Here is a 12,030-nt window from a genome sequence, read left to right on the forward strand (position 1 = left end):
GTATGTTGGGGAGCGGTGAAGGTTCATCGTTGGACATGAACAGTCCATATACTGTGCCTTTCTTGATGGTGCTGAAAACTATGAAATCAAAAAATAAATATTACAGTTAGAACATTTAGTGCAATACGCCATGTCTTCGTTGATACTGTAAAGTGTGCGTTGAAGCGCGTGTGTGTGTGTATACCTTTTGACTTTTGCCAAGATTACAATAATATGCTGAGAGAGATTTTGGGGTGTCAAGACCAAACGACCTGTGGGTGTTTACAGTAGACAGGCACTCATACGGCACAACCCACAAATCAACTCTTCTGTTTATTATTATCTTTTCAGAAATATGCCATAATAACTATGAGCTGCGTAAGGCTCTTGCTTTCAAACTCATCAGTCTAGACATATTTAATGTGTAGACCTACACATAGCCCGCTAGAGCAATCTCGAAAAAGGCAATTTTGTGAAATGTAACCATTGTACAGTTTGGGATAGGCCTCATTCTTATCCCACTGTTTGAAATACTTGCAGTTTACAAATGATACCAATACACAGAGGTCCACCGTTTTGCTATAACTGTCTGCTTTCCGCAGAAGGGATTCTGCACGCGAATCCTACACCTTTCCTTTGCTCTGCTCTGTCATCCATACGATAATTACATTGCATTGGTAACAGTGCAATATGCTATATTTTTGCTTGATTATGAAATTGTTGTGACACTTTTAGAAGTTGTAGGCTAGGCTATCGTTAAGAATGTGATAATCCGTTTGGTCTTAACACTTATCTGATCCTGGTCCTAAAATTTAGAGTTTTTGTTTGGTTGTCAATTTAATTGTTGTTTTGATTAAATGTAGCCTAATAAACCCCCATTTATTTGCATTGTATTGATTTCATTTGAATGAAATGAATTTGGCAACAAAAATAAAGAAGATTGCAACTTGGGTTATATTTAGGCATACGTCCACCTACGTTGAAATATATTGATTCTTCATGCAGAGCCTGTTTTACGGCTCATTGAATTCGTATTGATCAAAAACTGTCAATGTCATTACAATAATATAACAAAGCTGCAAAATAATGACAAGAGAATAGTAAGATCATGTTTAAAAAGGTTCCTGAGAGTTTAAATATTTAGCTATTCTATATTTTAGTTGACAAAATTATTTGTAGTGGAGATTGTTTCTCATTGTTCGCTCGTTTAGTCAGAGATGAAGTAGGCCTTTGTCAGTCTTTGGGTTGGTCATTTTATTAAACTATTTTATTTATGTTCATTTTTGTCAAATTCAAAGGACTAAAATACGTATTCTAACAGTCTAGGCTACTAGTTGAACGTTGCTATGGTATTTTAATTATTTAGTTGTTGCTCTTGGCCTGTTGCGTCGTGCGTTACTTAGATACCGTCTGCATAGTTGGCGAGCTTCGAACAGAACCGTCGGTGAAGAGAATATCTGAACTCTAGAATTTGGATCATGTAAGTAAAACATACAACGTTTAATACATAACTAGACCTCTGTTATGTAGCCTACTGAGCATTGTATTGAGTTATTTAATGAGATCTACATTTCATAAACTTAAAACACGAATTTGGCGTCGAATTATTTGTGATTGTTACATCATCGTCCACTGGTGACTATAATCGCAAAAAGTTCAATGCGGGTCTTATGTCATAATACATTTTTACGGACGTTATAAATATACAGATGAATAAACATAGATGCTTTGTATAGATTGTTGTCACCAAATATTACATATGTCTTATACCTACTTACCCTATTGTTCTTGTTGCAGTCTTGGCATAATTGATGCTGTGCTGTTTGTATGTCCTGGTGTGTCCTGTTGTGTGAAGATCAATAAAACCTGTCTATCGGTCCATCCAGTCGTCTGTCTGTCTGTCCCTCCGTCTGAAGAGAGTATGGCCACATTCAGCACCAAGCCTGGGCTCAGGTACAGCGTGCCTGACTGGGACGCTGGCAACAGGCAGCTGTCTGACACAGCGGAGCGACGGAGGCAGAGCTCACAGGAGACACGCCAGGAGGCACGGATGTTACGCAACGAGACCACCAGTAAGGTGAGGGCTGTTCGGTCTCTACCAAACACAGCAGCAGTCGAACCCTCCGAGTTCACCAGTTCACCGCAGAGAGGGTGGCTCACTTGGCCGACCACGTACCCTCTCTCTCTATGTCTGTGTTTCAGACTATCTGGAATGAGAGTGACAGCTCTCGCAGGCTGACTGAGAGGGTGTGGGGCATCACCCGCTGGAGGGAGACACTGGAGGCCTCGGCCCAGGAACTGGACAGAGAGATGGATGCCCTCACGCTGGTGAACCCAACACTTAAAAATATAAATTGTAGCAGGAATGTTGATACCCTATCTTACCAAGTCTGCGTAGAAATCCTCAGGTCCCACTGATAATACCTTCACCCTGTAGCAACAGAGAGCACAGCTCATACCCAACATTAATGTGTGCGTGTGCGTGCGTCAGTCGAAGGAGGAGATGGAGAGGGCGCTGGCTGCCACCCTTGTGCCCCTCGAGGTCACCGTGGAGTGCATGGTCCTGAGGGAGGGTCGCCGGGGCAACGAGCTCCTTAGCGACCCTGTGGAGGCTCAGCTGAAGAAGGAGGTGGATGTGATTGAGAGGGCGCAGCACGCGCTGCAGCAGGGCGTCGACACCAGCTTCACTCAGCTGTGGTAGGTGAACGTGAGCAGAGCTACGTGAGCAGAGCTGGGATAGAAACACTTTGAACATAACATCTGCAGAGTCCACAACCTTTTCTTCTTCTAAGTCTCCTTCAAGAGGCTCGACACCAGGTGACCCATGACCTCCAGAACAAGATGGACGCCCAGGGCATCGACACAACCTGCCTGAAGCTCACCGTGAACTCTCCTGGAATCTCCCTGAAGCCCAACCCCACCCGCATACCCATCAGGTGAGTCTGGAGTTGGGTGAACATTTACTTAGGGTTCATTAACCAAGCAATATCTGACCGCAAAGGGTGACTAGCCCTGACGACTGCGTTTCGCAGGGTCTTCTTAAAAAATCTGACCTTCAGTAATTCTAACGTTACCTTAGACCACCTGTGTTTTTTTCTCCACGTGCGGGGCGTCTGGTTGTGACTCATGAAGGAACTGAACGAAGACTGTCTGTCCCAACTTCCTGTTGCAGTTCCTCTACTCCCCAGCAGTGGGAGCAGTTCAGCCAGCACAACGTGAGCAAAGCCCAGCAGGAGATGCAGGCGTCGCTACAGCTGAGAGAGGAGATGCGACTCAGCAGACTCCAGGTGGGGCGGGGGGACACGGGGACAAAGGGGGGGTGGCGGGGGGGGGGGGAAGGGGACAGGGGGGAGGGGGGGGGGGAGGGAGTTTGACAGGACGGAAAGGTGTATCTTTTGTTGGTTCAGGTGCAGTTCAGTAGGCGTGTGTTAAGCCCTCTGTGACATTTCTTGGGAAGAAATGAATCAGATGTGGTAGTTTATGGCCTGCGTCAATAAACACTTGTATTCCGTTATTCTCCACTCTTGGAAAGGCTGTGTGACAAAAACGTGAATCATTTCTCTTGTGTATCTTAGATACAAAATGAGCTGCAATCCCAGCGCATCGCTACAGAGTTCTCCATCCGCAAACGCACACACCAGATGCAGCAGGCCCACGATGAGCGGAAATGGCAGTTACAAAGCGTTGGTTTAAAAAATCCCTCTTAATCTTCTCCTCCTCCCCCACTCCTCCTCCTCCTCCACTCCTCCTCCCCCACTCCTCCTCCTCCCCCACTCCTCCTCCTCCCCCACTCCTCCTCCCCCACTCCTCCTCCTCCCCCACTCCTCCTCCTCCCCCACTCCTCCTCCTCCCCCACTCCTCCTCCTCCACTCCTCCTCCCCCACTCCTCCTCCTCCCCCACTCCTCCTCCCCAACTCCTCCTCCTCCTCCTCCACTCCTCCTCCCCCACTCCTCCTCCTCCTCCCCCACTCCTCCTCCTCCTCCCCCACTCCTCCTCCCCCACTCCTCCTCCCCATCATTTCATCCTCATCCCGTTGTTCCTTGTCCTCTTTAATTCACCTCTACTAGGTCTGATGTTTTAGATCTCATCTGTTGAGGCTCCTTCTGTTCTTCAGACCCAGGAAGAGATCAGTCAGCTGGAGAGAGACATCCTTGGGTTGGAGGGCGACCTGCAAGCCAAGACGGCACCGTTAAAGTTGGCCCACACCCGACTGGAACACAGAACTGAGAGACCGGGCATTGACCTGTGCAGGGATGAGGTAGCCGGATGTGTGTTTACGCGTGTGTGTGTATGTGTGTGTGGACTGTGTGCCCATGCCATGAGAAGATCCAGCTGCTTTAGAAAAAGTGTAATAAACAAGAATACCTTCTGAATAGCCGGTCAGTTTGACAGCCGATGACTGCTATGTGACTTTATGTTCAGGTTCAGTATGGACTGGTGGAAGAGGTGAAACAGCTGGAAGGGACCATCCAGGCTTTAAAACAGAAGCTTTCTGAAGCACAGTGAGTCATGTCTGAGTGGTCCCTACCCTGGCTTCAAATCTGCAAAACCAAACAGCTTCCAACAACGTCTTTCCCAACTTTACGTGTCACAAGGAGTCAGGTTTCTCCTTCCCTCCTGTGTGACAGATCCTTCCCTCCTGTGTGACAGATCCTTCCCTCTTGTGTAACAGATCCTTCCCTCCTGTCTCCGCAGACACTCCCTCCAGAACCTGCAGCTCCACGAGGCTCGCATGCAGGAGGATCTGTCTCGGAAGCAGGAGGCCATCTCCCTGGAGCGGAGCAGTCTGGAGACACGTGGACGTCTCAGGTCCATCCTCACCTCCGGCCCCATGGCTGTGGTCCCCCTCACCAACTCCAGTGGGAGACACAACCTGATGGACAGTCTCACATCTTAGCCTGCCTCTCCTTCAGCATTACTTCACTGTAATCTTTGACTTTTTGCGTTTGATTTGTGGTTAACTTTTACTTACTAGCAGGCTACCCTTCTACTATTATCATCTGGTGGTGTTTCTCCTTTGTGTTGAGGGTTTAGGAAACTACTCTGGTGATAGTGTTGGTCAGTTTGTTTTTAGCACGTCTTTCAGTATTATGTAGCTACACAACGTAAAACATTAATCACTGAAGATGAGAGCATGTGATAAACAGTACTATTACTATAAAACTGACACACTGATAAAAACACAGACATATGGTTCCTCCAAGTGATCCTGTTTGGAAACATTCAATTGACGCAGTTTTTCTTTTATTGACCATCAGCATTACTGACCCTGTTTATCCTCCCCTGTTCCTGCTGGTGCTGTTTGATCAGGCCCGGGGATGGTGACGAGGATGTGAACTTTGTCTTGTATCAGGGATATAAATAAAAATATTGTTCTCACAATAACTTCCCCTTCTCTCTCTGTGTCACCTGTTATATGCCGTGGAGTCTCACTTCCCCTTCTCTCTCTGTAGCCGCGGAGACTCGTTTGTGTGAGAAATTCCAAAGCTCTGAAATTCCAAACATTGTAGCGTATCCCAATGTTGTTGTTGATGGTGGCAGTGAAATAAGTTAAGAAAAACAAACCTACAAACGCACCACCCCACCAGCACCACCCTATCCTGCAACCTGAGCTGCCACACGGTGACCACAGCCCGCTGAACTTTACGACTTAACTGCCCAGTCGGTCTTCTCTTTTTGAGGAGTCTGGCCGCAGCTTGATGGGAATGAGCTTCCTGAAAAACCCAATCATTCTGAATCATTTCACTAAAGGGCCCAGATGCTACTTGTCTGTTGTCCTCCATTGAGAGGGCAATTAAGGCAGCCTGGTGCCTGGTGCCTGCTAGCGCCCTGTTGTTCTGCCTGAACGGGCACCTCAGCTATCTGCCTCACCTGCCACACACCCCTTCCCTGACCACTCAGGCATCGCCCAACTTCCTCCCCCCTTGTCTGACCATAGAGCTGCGACTGCCCACCTGCCCTGTCAGTGCACAGGGAGCACACACAGAAGAGAGGTCCCAGGTTCTGAATCTCATCGCGGCTCATTGTGTTCACCTGGAGAGAAACTGACTATTCTCAAAAAGTTGATGGAGTCTCGACTACAGAAATGCTAGGACAGGACCGCCAGATGGAAAGTGAGGACTTACTCCTAACTTTGTTTTGTTTACAGAACGTTTTACTTCAAACGAAGGAACCCCACAAACCCATTTCTTCTAATTCTACGTGGGCTCATGACGAGATGATGCCTCCAACTCTGTACTTATCGTGAGCTGAAGCAATGAATTTTTTAGACTTTGAAGACTGCCTTTCTCTGTTTGTGTACTCCTTCACCTTCCTGCTGGGCCTCCCTGCCAACGCGCTGGTGCTCTTTGTCTACGTCCGCAAGGCGCGCAAGCGGGGCGCCACACCCAACGTGGTCTACGCCCTCAACCTGTGCCTGGCCAACCTGGCGCTGGTGGCCTGGCTGCCCGTCCAGGCCCTGCAGACAGCGCTGAAGGACTGGGCTTTGCCAGCGCCCCTGTGTCCTGTCTACAGCTTCTTCCTGTTCGCCTCGCTCTACGGCAGCACCCTCTTCCTGACAGCGGTTGCAGTGGGACGCTATCTCAGCATTACCTTCCCCATCAGCTATAAGATCTACCGGCGCGCCAGCATTTCCTGCTTGGTCAGCGTGGCCCTGTGGGGGCTGGTGCTCCTCCACTTGGGGCTGGGCCTGGTGGCTGAGGAGGGAGGCTACTTCCTGTCCACGTCGAGCCGCAACGTCTCCATCTGCTACGAGAACTTCACGGCGGCGCAGCTGGAGACCCTGCTGCCCCTGCGTCTGGAGATGGCGATGCTTCTCTTCCTGGTTCCCCTGGCCGTGACGGCCTTCTGCACGCTGCGCTGTGTGACCCTGGTGTGGCGGTCCTGCCTGCCCGCCATGGGGAAGAGGAGGGTGCTGGCGGTGGCTCTGTCCACGCTGGCTGTGTTTGTGGTGTGCTACGCACCGTACAACGCCTCTCACGTGGTGGGCTTCGTGCTGCAGGAGAACGTGGGCTGGAGGAGCGAGGCCATGCTCACCAGCTCCTGCAACGTGTTCCTGGAACCGGTGGTCATGCTCATGTTGTCCCCGGCAACCTCGCGGGGCTTTCTGACGAGGCTGTGCGGGAGGCAGAGCAGGTTCAGCAGGTCAGAGGGTCACCGCAGGTCCAACGTCCTGACAAAGGGTCCCACGGTGACCGTGCCGTCGAGGGGCCTGCCTTAACTGACTGACAGACAGACTGCGGGCAACTCCCATTCTGGAATCATGGGAGGATGCTCCATGGGAGACTAGAAAACGTGAGAGAAACCTCAGAAAGAGGAATGAAGATGAAAATCTGCTGGGCATTAGTGTTGTGCTTTTGATGTGAGGTTAAGAAGACTTCTCTCTCTTTGCTAAGCTGGTGTTTTCATAAGAGGATAACATAAGCTACTGTACAGTTACTGGTGTATGTGTGTGTTTCTTTTGATCGAAATCCATCCAATTCTAGTTAATACTGTTATTATAATTTCTCAACATTTTCATGATTTAGAAAGAAAGAAAGATAACTGATCAAAATGCACTACTTGTCTTTCTTCTGTGGAAACACTGAATTCACAAAGCATTGTGACAGATCCAAAAATGATTAAGTATGTTGACAGTAAGACAAGCGGATACAGCCTCCTGAATGTAAAGCACGCTATGAGTCAGTGTTCTTAAAAGAGTTTTTGAATGCAAAGTTAGCAACACACTGAATATTTGTCTAGACAAAAACAAAAAAACATTGACGCGACTTGCTGAATATGACCATAAATCGTAATAAGTGCATTCATAAATGTGTGTTTTCATCCATTTGCTACACTGAAGTTAATGTTGCAATTAGAATATTTTCGGTTCGAATTTTTTTAATCTGAATTTCACCATTAGAATTTGAGCAGTCTTAATTGTTCTATTTGAATTTCTGAAGCTTAAATTCTTTAACGTAAAAACAAATTCATTTATTTTAAAGTGGGGAATTCAAAACCAACAAATTCGGTGGTGTTTAAATTTCAATATTAAGTATTAAAAGCCTTTTAAAATTCAAAACATGATGTTACTGATTTCCTTCCATATATATTGTTTTAAACTGGCAAGATTTATGTAACTGATCTGGCTGAATAATACATTTCAAATCAAACGAAAATTATTGTTAAATTTGCAAAACGTATCAAGGCTTAATAAAGCTTTGGAAGTGGCAGGCAGGCACAGGGCCGTCGTTTAGGGGTGAAAGGTGGTGACAATTTTAGGGGCCCACAGCCCAGGGGGGCCCCACAAAAACCCCAGTAGCCTATTATGTAGGCTTCCATTTCTATGACTAAATTATTATGTATAGGCCTAACTAATACTAATACTAATGCATCAAAGTTCAAACAAAGCCACTACATTGAACAAAAAAAAACGTTATATTTTCCGAGCAATAACACCCTTCTTTAAAAAAATGGTTTGGTCCATGGTTCGCTCCTCTTTTGAGAATGTGCGCGTAACGTTATTGCTCACGAACTGCAGCAGCCAGCTGGTTATCAATAGAGAACTGACAATGCCCAAACAGAAACATAAATCGGGACGCCAAAAAAGAGAGGAGAGGAAGAAAAGAGAGGCCAGGAGCACATCAGGAGCCCAGAATATCAGCGATTTCTTTTCGAAGAAAGGTGAGAGTGTTAAGCTAGCTGCACAGGCGCCCTGTGGTTTACGAGAAATAGCATAGCTCGCCTCGTCCAACGTCACGATGTTGGAGTGACTAATGTTAGCTAGCGCTTTGCCAGCTAGCCGAATGACACTAACGATTAACGTTACGTGTGGTCAGCGGTGTACAATAATCGCCAGAGAAGGCTGACATTACAAAATTATCCACAAAATATTATCCACAGAAAAGATCAGTAAAGTTATTATTCGCCAAGCGTTATAATATGTTGTCAAAAAATTCCAGTAGCAGTAAGACACAATTTTCCATTCTTACATGAGTGTTTACTAAAACTAAACTGCTATGGTAGCCTGTTGACATGAGTCTTGTTAATGTTCAGAAGGGGCTAATCTTACAGCTTGCCGTCCTCATACAATAATAAAGTGAAGCAGTTTCTCTAGAGCTATGGCTTTGATAAGCCAATTTAGATTTTTTAGATGTTAATGCCAAGACTAAGTATGTTAGTTCTTCATCAGTTGTTCCATAAAACATAACCATAAATGTGTACAAAAGCAATATGAAATTAAATAATTAAACCTTTATGTGCTGCTACTCCAGAATCAGCTGTAGCCTCCTCTGACCCCGCCCCCAGCACTCCAAAGATGCTGATGATGGTGAGTGAGTGAGGTAGACACTTGTTGGCTGTTTTGACTTATTAGTGAACTGCTGTACCATTGGCAATTACTTACACATTAGTCTCAGCTCTTTCGATTCTGAAATGAATGGGAAAATGTAGATTTATTTATAAGTCTACTTAAGTCACTGACTGTCCTTGCTGTTTACAGAGCCAGGGTAATACCCAGTCTTTGTTGAGTGATTGATTAAAAAAAAAACCCGAATTGGGTGCATTGCGTCAGGCACTGTCAAGAACACAGAGAAACAGAAAAATAAAGAAAATATTATAATACATATATTCTAAGAAAAAAAGTGGTGTAAAATTGATCTTTGGCGATGAAAAGTCAGGGGCCCACACCAATATTCTTTCAGGGGGCCCAGAATTCCTAGCAACGGCCCTGGGCAGGCATGACAAATACCAAACGCTTGAAGCATTAATAGTTATCGCCCCAATATAGATAACCATCTGTCCAAGTTCTCATGGCTTGTTGCCTGTTAGTCACGTCATGGTTACTGTCCTTGGTTATTAGGAGAACAACAAACAGTGATATAACATGTCAATAATAAACAGAATGTGATTGCCTCCCATCCAATCCAAGTCAGTCATGCCCTGCTAGTTACTGTTGGATCCTTTCAAACAATGTGTGTGACTTCAGCTCTATGATATAAAAAAAAAAAAAAAAAACTGTCACATTTTTAAGATGTATATTTGTGGGGAATTGTTCATACTTTATGAGAGATATTTTAGTTGTGGTATGACAGAAACGGCAGGGAGAGAGGGAGAGAGGGAGAGAGAGAGAGAGAGAGAGAGAGAGAGAGAGAGAGAGAGAGAGAGAGAGAGAGAGAGAGAGAGAGAGAGAGAGAGAGGGAGAGGGAGCAGAGAGAGAGAGAGAGAGAGAGGGAGGGAGAGGGAGAGGGAGAGGGAGAGGGAGAGGGAGAGGGAGAGGGAGAGAGAGAGAGAGAGAGAGAGAGAGAGAGAGAGAGAAGGGCATGTAACAAAGGGCCCAGGCCGGATTCAAACAGTATCAGGATTTTTGTATTCCAGCTAAATCCTTGTCGATCAGTAGGACAGCGCTCGCGACTCCCTTTTCACCGTTCTCCTCACACACACGAAGGGTTGCTGAGAAACGTTGTTTGGACAGTTCATGGGATAAGAATAGGTCGTGAATCAGAAGCTCATTCAATTTCCGCAGCTCAGGGCAGGACATGAGGACCTGCTGCAAGCTGAGGGGGAGTGGTTGGATGAGATTGGATGTTGAGTATCCATCCGATGCTCAATTCTGTCACAGCAGTTCAGGTCCCAGAGGAGTAACGTTGTCATGGGGTATCTGGTCTCGAGAACTTCCTGAGGTAAGATCTTCGGTCAAGAAACTTATGAGCTGGATACATACCTACATTTCTAACTTGTCTTCAAAAGTAGTTTGATATACCGTGGCAAAAAACGTAATAAAAACGTCCTTGACTTTCTTTTTTATGTTGGCTTTTTGTATCTACTTTGAGGCTTTTGTCTAGTACTGTCGCGCTCTGTTATTCTCACACATGTATTGGCTCTCAACCAATCACATTCTCCCTCCAGGTTTTCTAAGAGACTTCTTGTGTGAGTGTGTGACTAATGTAAGGATCACCATGATCAGTCACCTGTTGCTGTGTGTGTACATCATCACCTTCCTGATGGGAGTACCTGCCAACATATTAGCCTTCTGCACTTTTTGTCGCAAAGTTCGCCACAAACCAACACCCATCGACATCCTGCTCCTCAACCTCACCATTTCTGACCTCATCTTCCTCACAATCCTGCCCTTCAAGATGAAGGAAGCCATTGATGGCATGTCATGGAATCTAGACTACATCTTATGTCCAGTCTCTGGATTTTTTTTCTATTCCACCATCTACAACAGCACTCTCTTCCTGACCGCAGTTAGTGTGGAACGCTACCTGGGGGTGGCGTTTCCCCTCAGGTACTCCCTGTGTCGCCGGCCGCGCTACGCTGTGGTCGCCAGCCTCTTGTTCTGGCTGGTCTCCTTCGTGAACCTCAGCATCGTGTACATTGTGGCCACGTTCCTGGAAGAAGAGGGCGCGGTCAGCAACGGCACCACCCAGGTGCGCTCCTTCCCTCCCGAAACGTGTTACCTGAACTTTACCTCGAAGCAGCTGAACATCCTGCTTCCTGTCCGCCTTGAGCTCTTCCTGGTGCTCTTCTGTGTGCCGTTCCTCATCTGCTGTTTCTGCTACGTCAACTTCATCCGCATCCTGTCCCGCCTGCCCAGCATTGGCCGGCGCCGGCGCCTCCGGGCCATCGGCCTGGCGCTGGGAACCCTCCTGATGTTCACCGTGTCGTTCGGGCCCTACAACGTGTCCCACGTGGTGGGGTTCGTCCGCGCGGACAGCGAGGACTGGAGGGACATAGCTCTGCTCACCAGCACCCTCAACGCATGCTTGGACCCCATCATCTTCTACTTCTCGTCCGCGGCTGTCAGGAGCATGCTCAGTCACGGCCTCAGGAACTGCATGGCCAAACTGCACATCCTGAAGTGTGGAGGTGATCGGTGCTGCCCCCCTGTGTCTGACAAATACAAAGAGACTTGACAGTGTTGTAGGGTTGTTGACCGCATAACAAGTGTGTGGAGATCGTGTGTAATGTCTTTTATATAATTTGGCCCAGGCACACAGCCAGATTACAATAGAACAGTGTTTCACAGAGCTTAAAACCAGAAAATGTGTGTTCCAAGGGGATGTTGAAGG

General features: G+C 47.0%; 3 protein-coding genes across 4 annotated transcripts; all 3 read left to right on the top strand.

The window, feature by feature from the left end:
* Positions 1-1,900: 1,900 nt before the first annotated feature.
* Positions 1,901-5,243, top strand: LOC136961907 (tektin-2-like). Its single transcript, XM_067255402.1, has 9 exons — positions 1,901-2,056; positions 2,182-2,307; positions 2,471-2,676; positions 2,772-2,915; positions 3,152-3,266; positions 3,555-3,662; positions 4,095-4,238; positions 4,403-4,482; positions 4,676-5,243. The coding sequence occupies exons 1-9, from the start codon at positions 1,901-1,903 to the stop codon at positions 4,875-4,877; spliced, it is 1,281 nt and encodes a 426-aa protein (XP_067111503.1). The 3' UTR covers positions 4,878-5,243.
* Positions 5,244-6,236: 993 nt separating this feature from the next.
* Positions 6,237-7,199, top strand: si:dkey-211g8.9 (free fatty acid receptor 2). Its single transcript, XM_067256341.1, has one exon. It carries the CDS (start codon positions 6,237-6,239, stop codon positions 7,197-7,199), a length of 963 nt encoding a protein of 320 aa, XP_067112442.1.
* A 2,790-nt stretch (positions 7,200-9,989) lies between these two features.
* On the top strand, positions 9,990-11,874 carry LOC136962325 (free fatty acid receptor 2-like). Of its 2 annotated transcripts, XM_067256062.1 has the most exons (2): positions 9,990-10,009; positions 10,923-11,874. In XM_067256062.1, the coding sequence occupies exons 1-2, from the start codon at positions 9,990-9,992 to the stop codon at positions 11,872-11,874; spliced, it is 972 nt and encodes a 323-aa protein (XP_067112163.1). The 2 variants fall into 2 exon arrangements, with proteins under 2 accessions (XP_067112163.1, XP_067112164.1); XM_067256063.1 differs by lacking the exon at positions 9,990-10,009 and having other exon boundaries at positions 10,909-11,874.
* Positions 11,875-12,030: the final 156 nt, after the last annotated feature.

This window comes from Osmerus mordax, chromosome 18 (assembly GCF_038355195.1).
Source record: "Osmerus mordax isolate fOsmMor3 chromosome 18, fOsmMor3.pri, whole genome shotgun sequence".
Taxonomy (NCBI): domain Eukaryota; kingdom Metazoa; phylum Chordata; class Actinopteri; order Osmeriformes; family Osmeridae; genus Osmerus; species Osmerus mordax.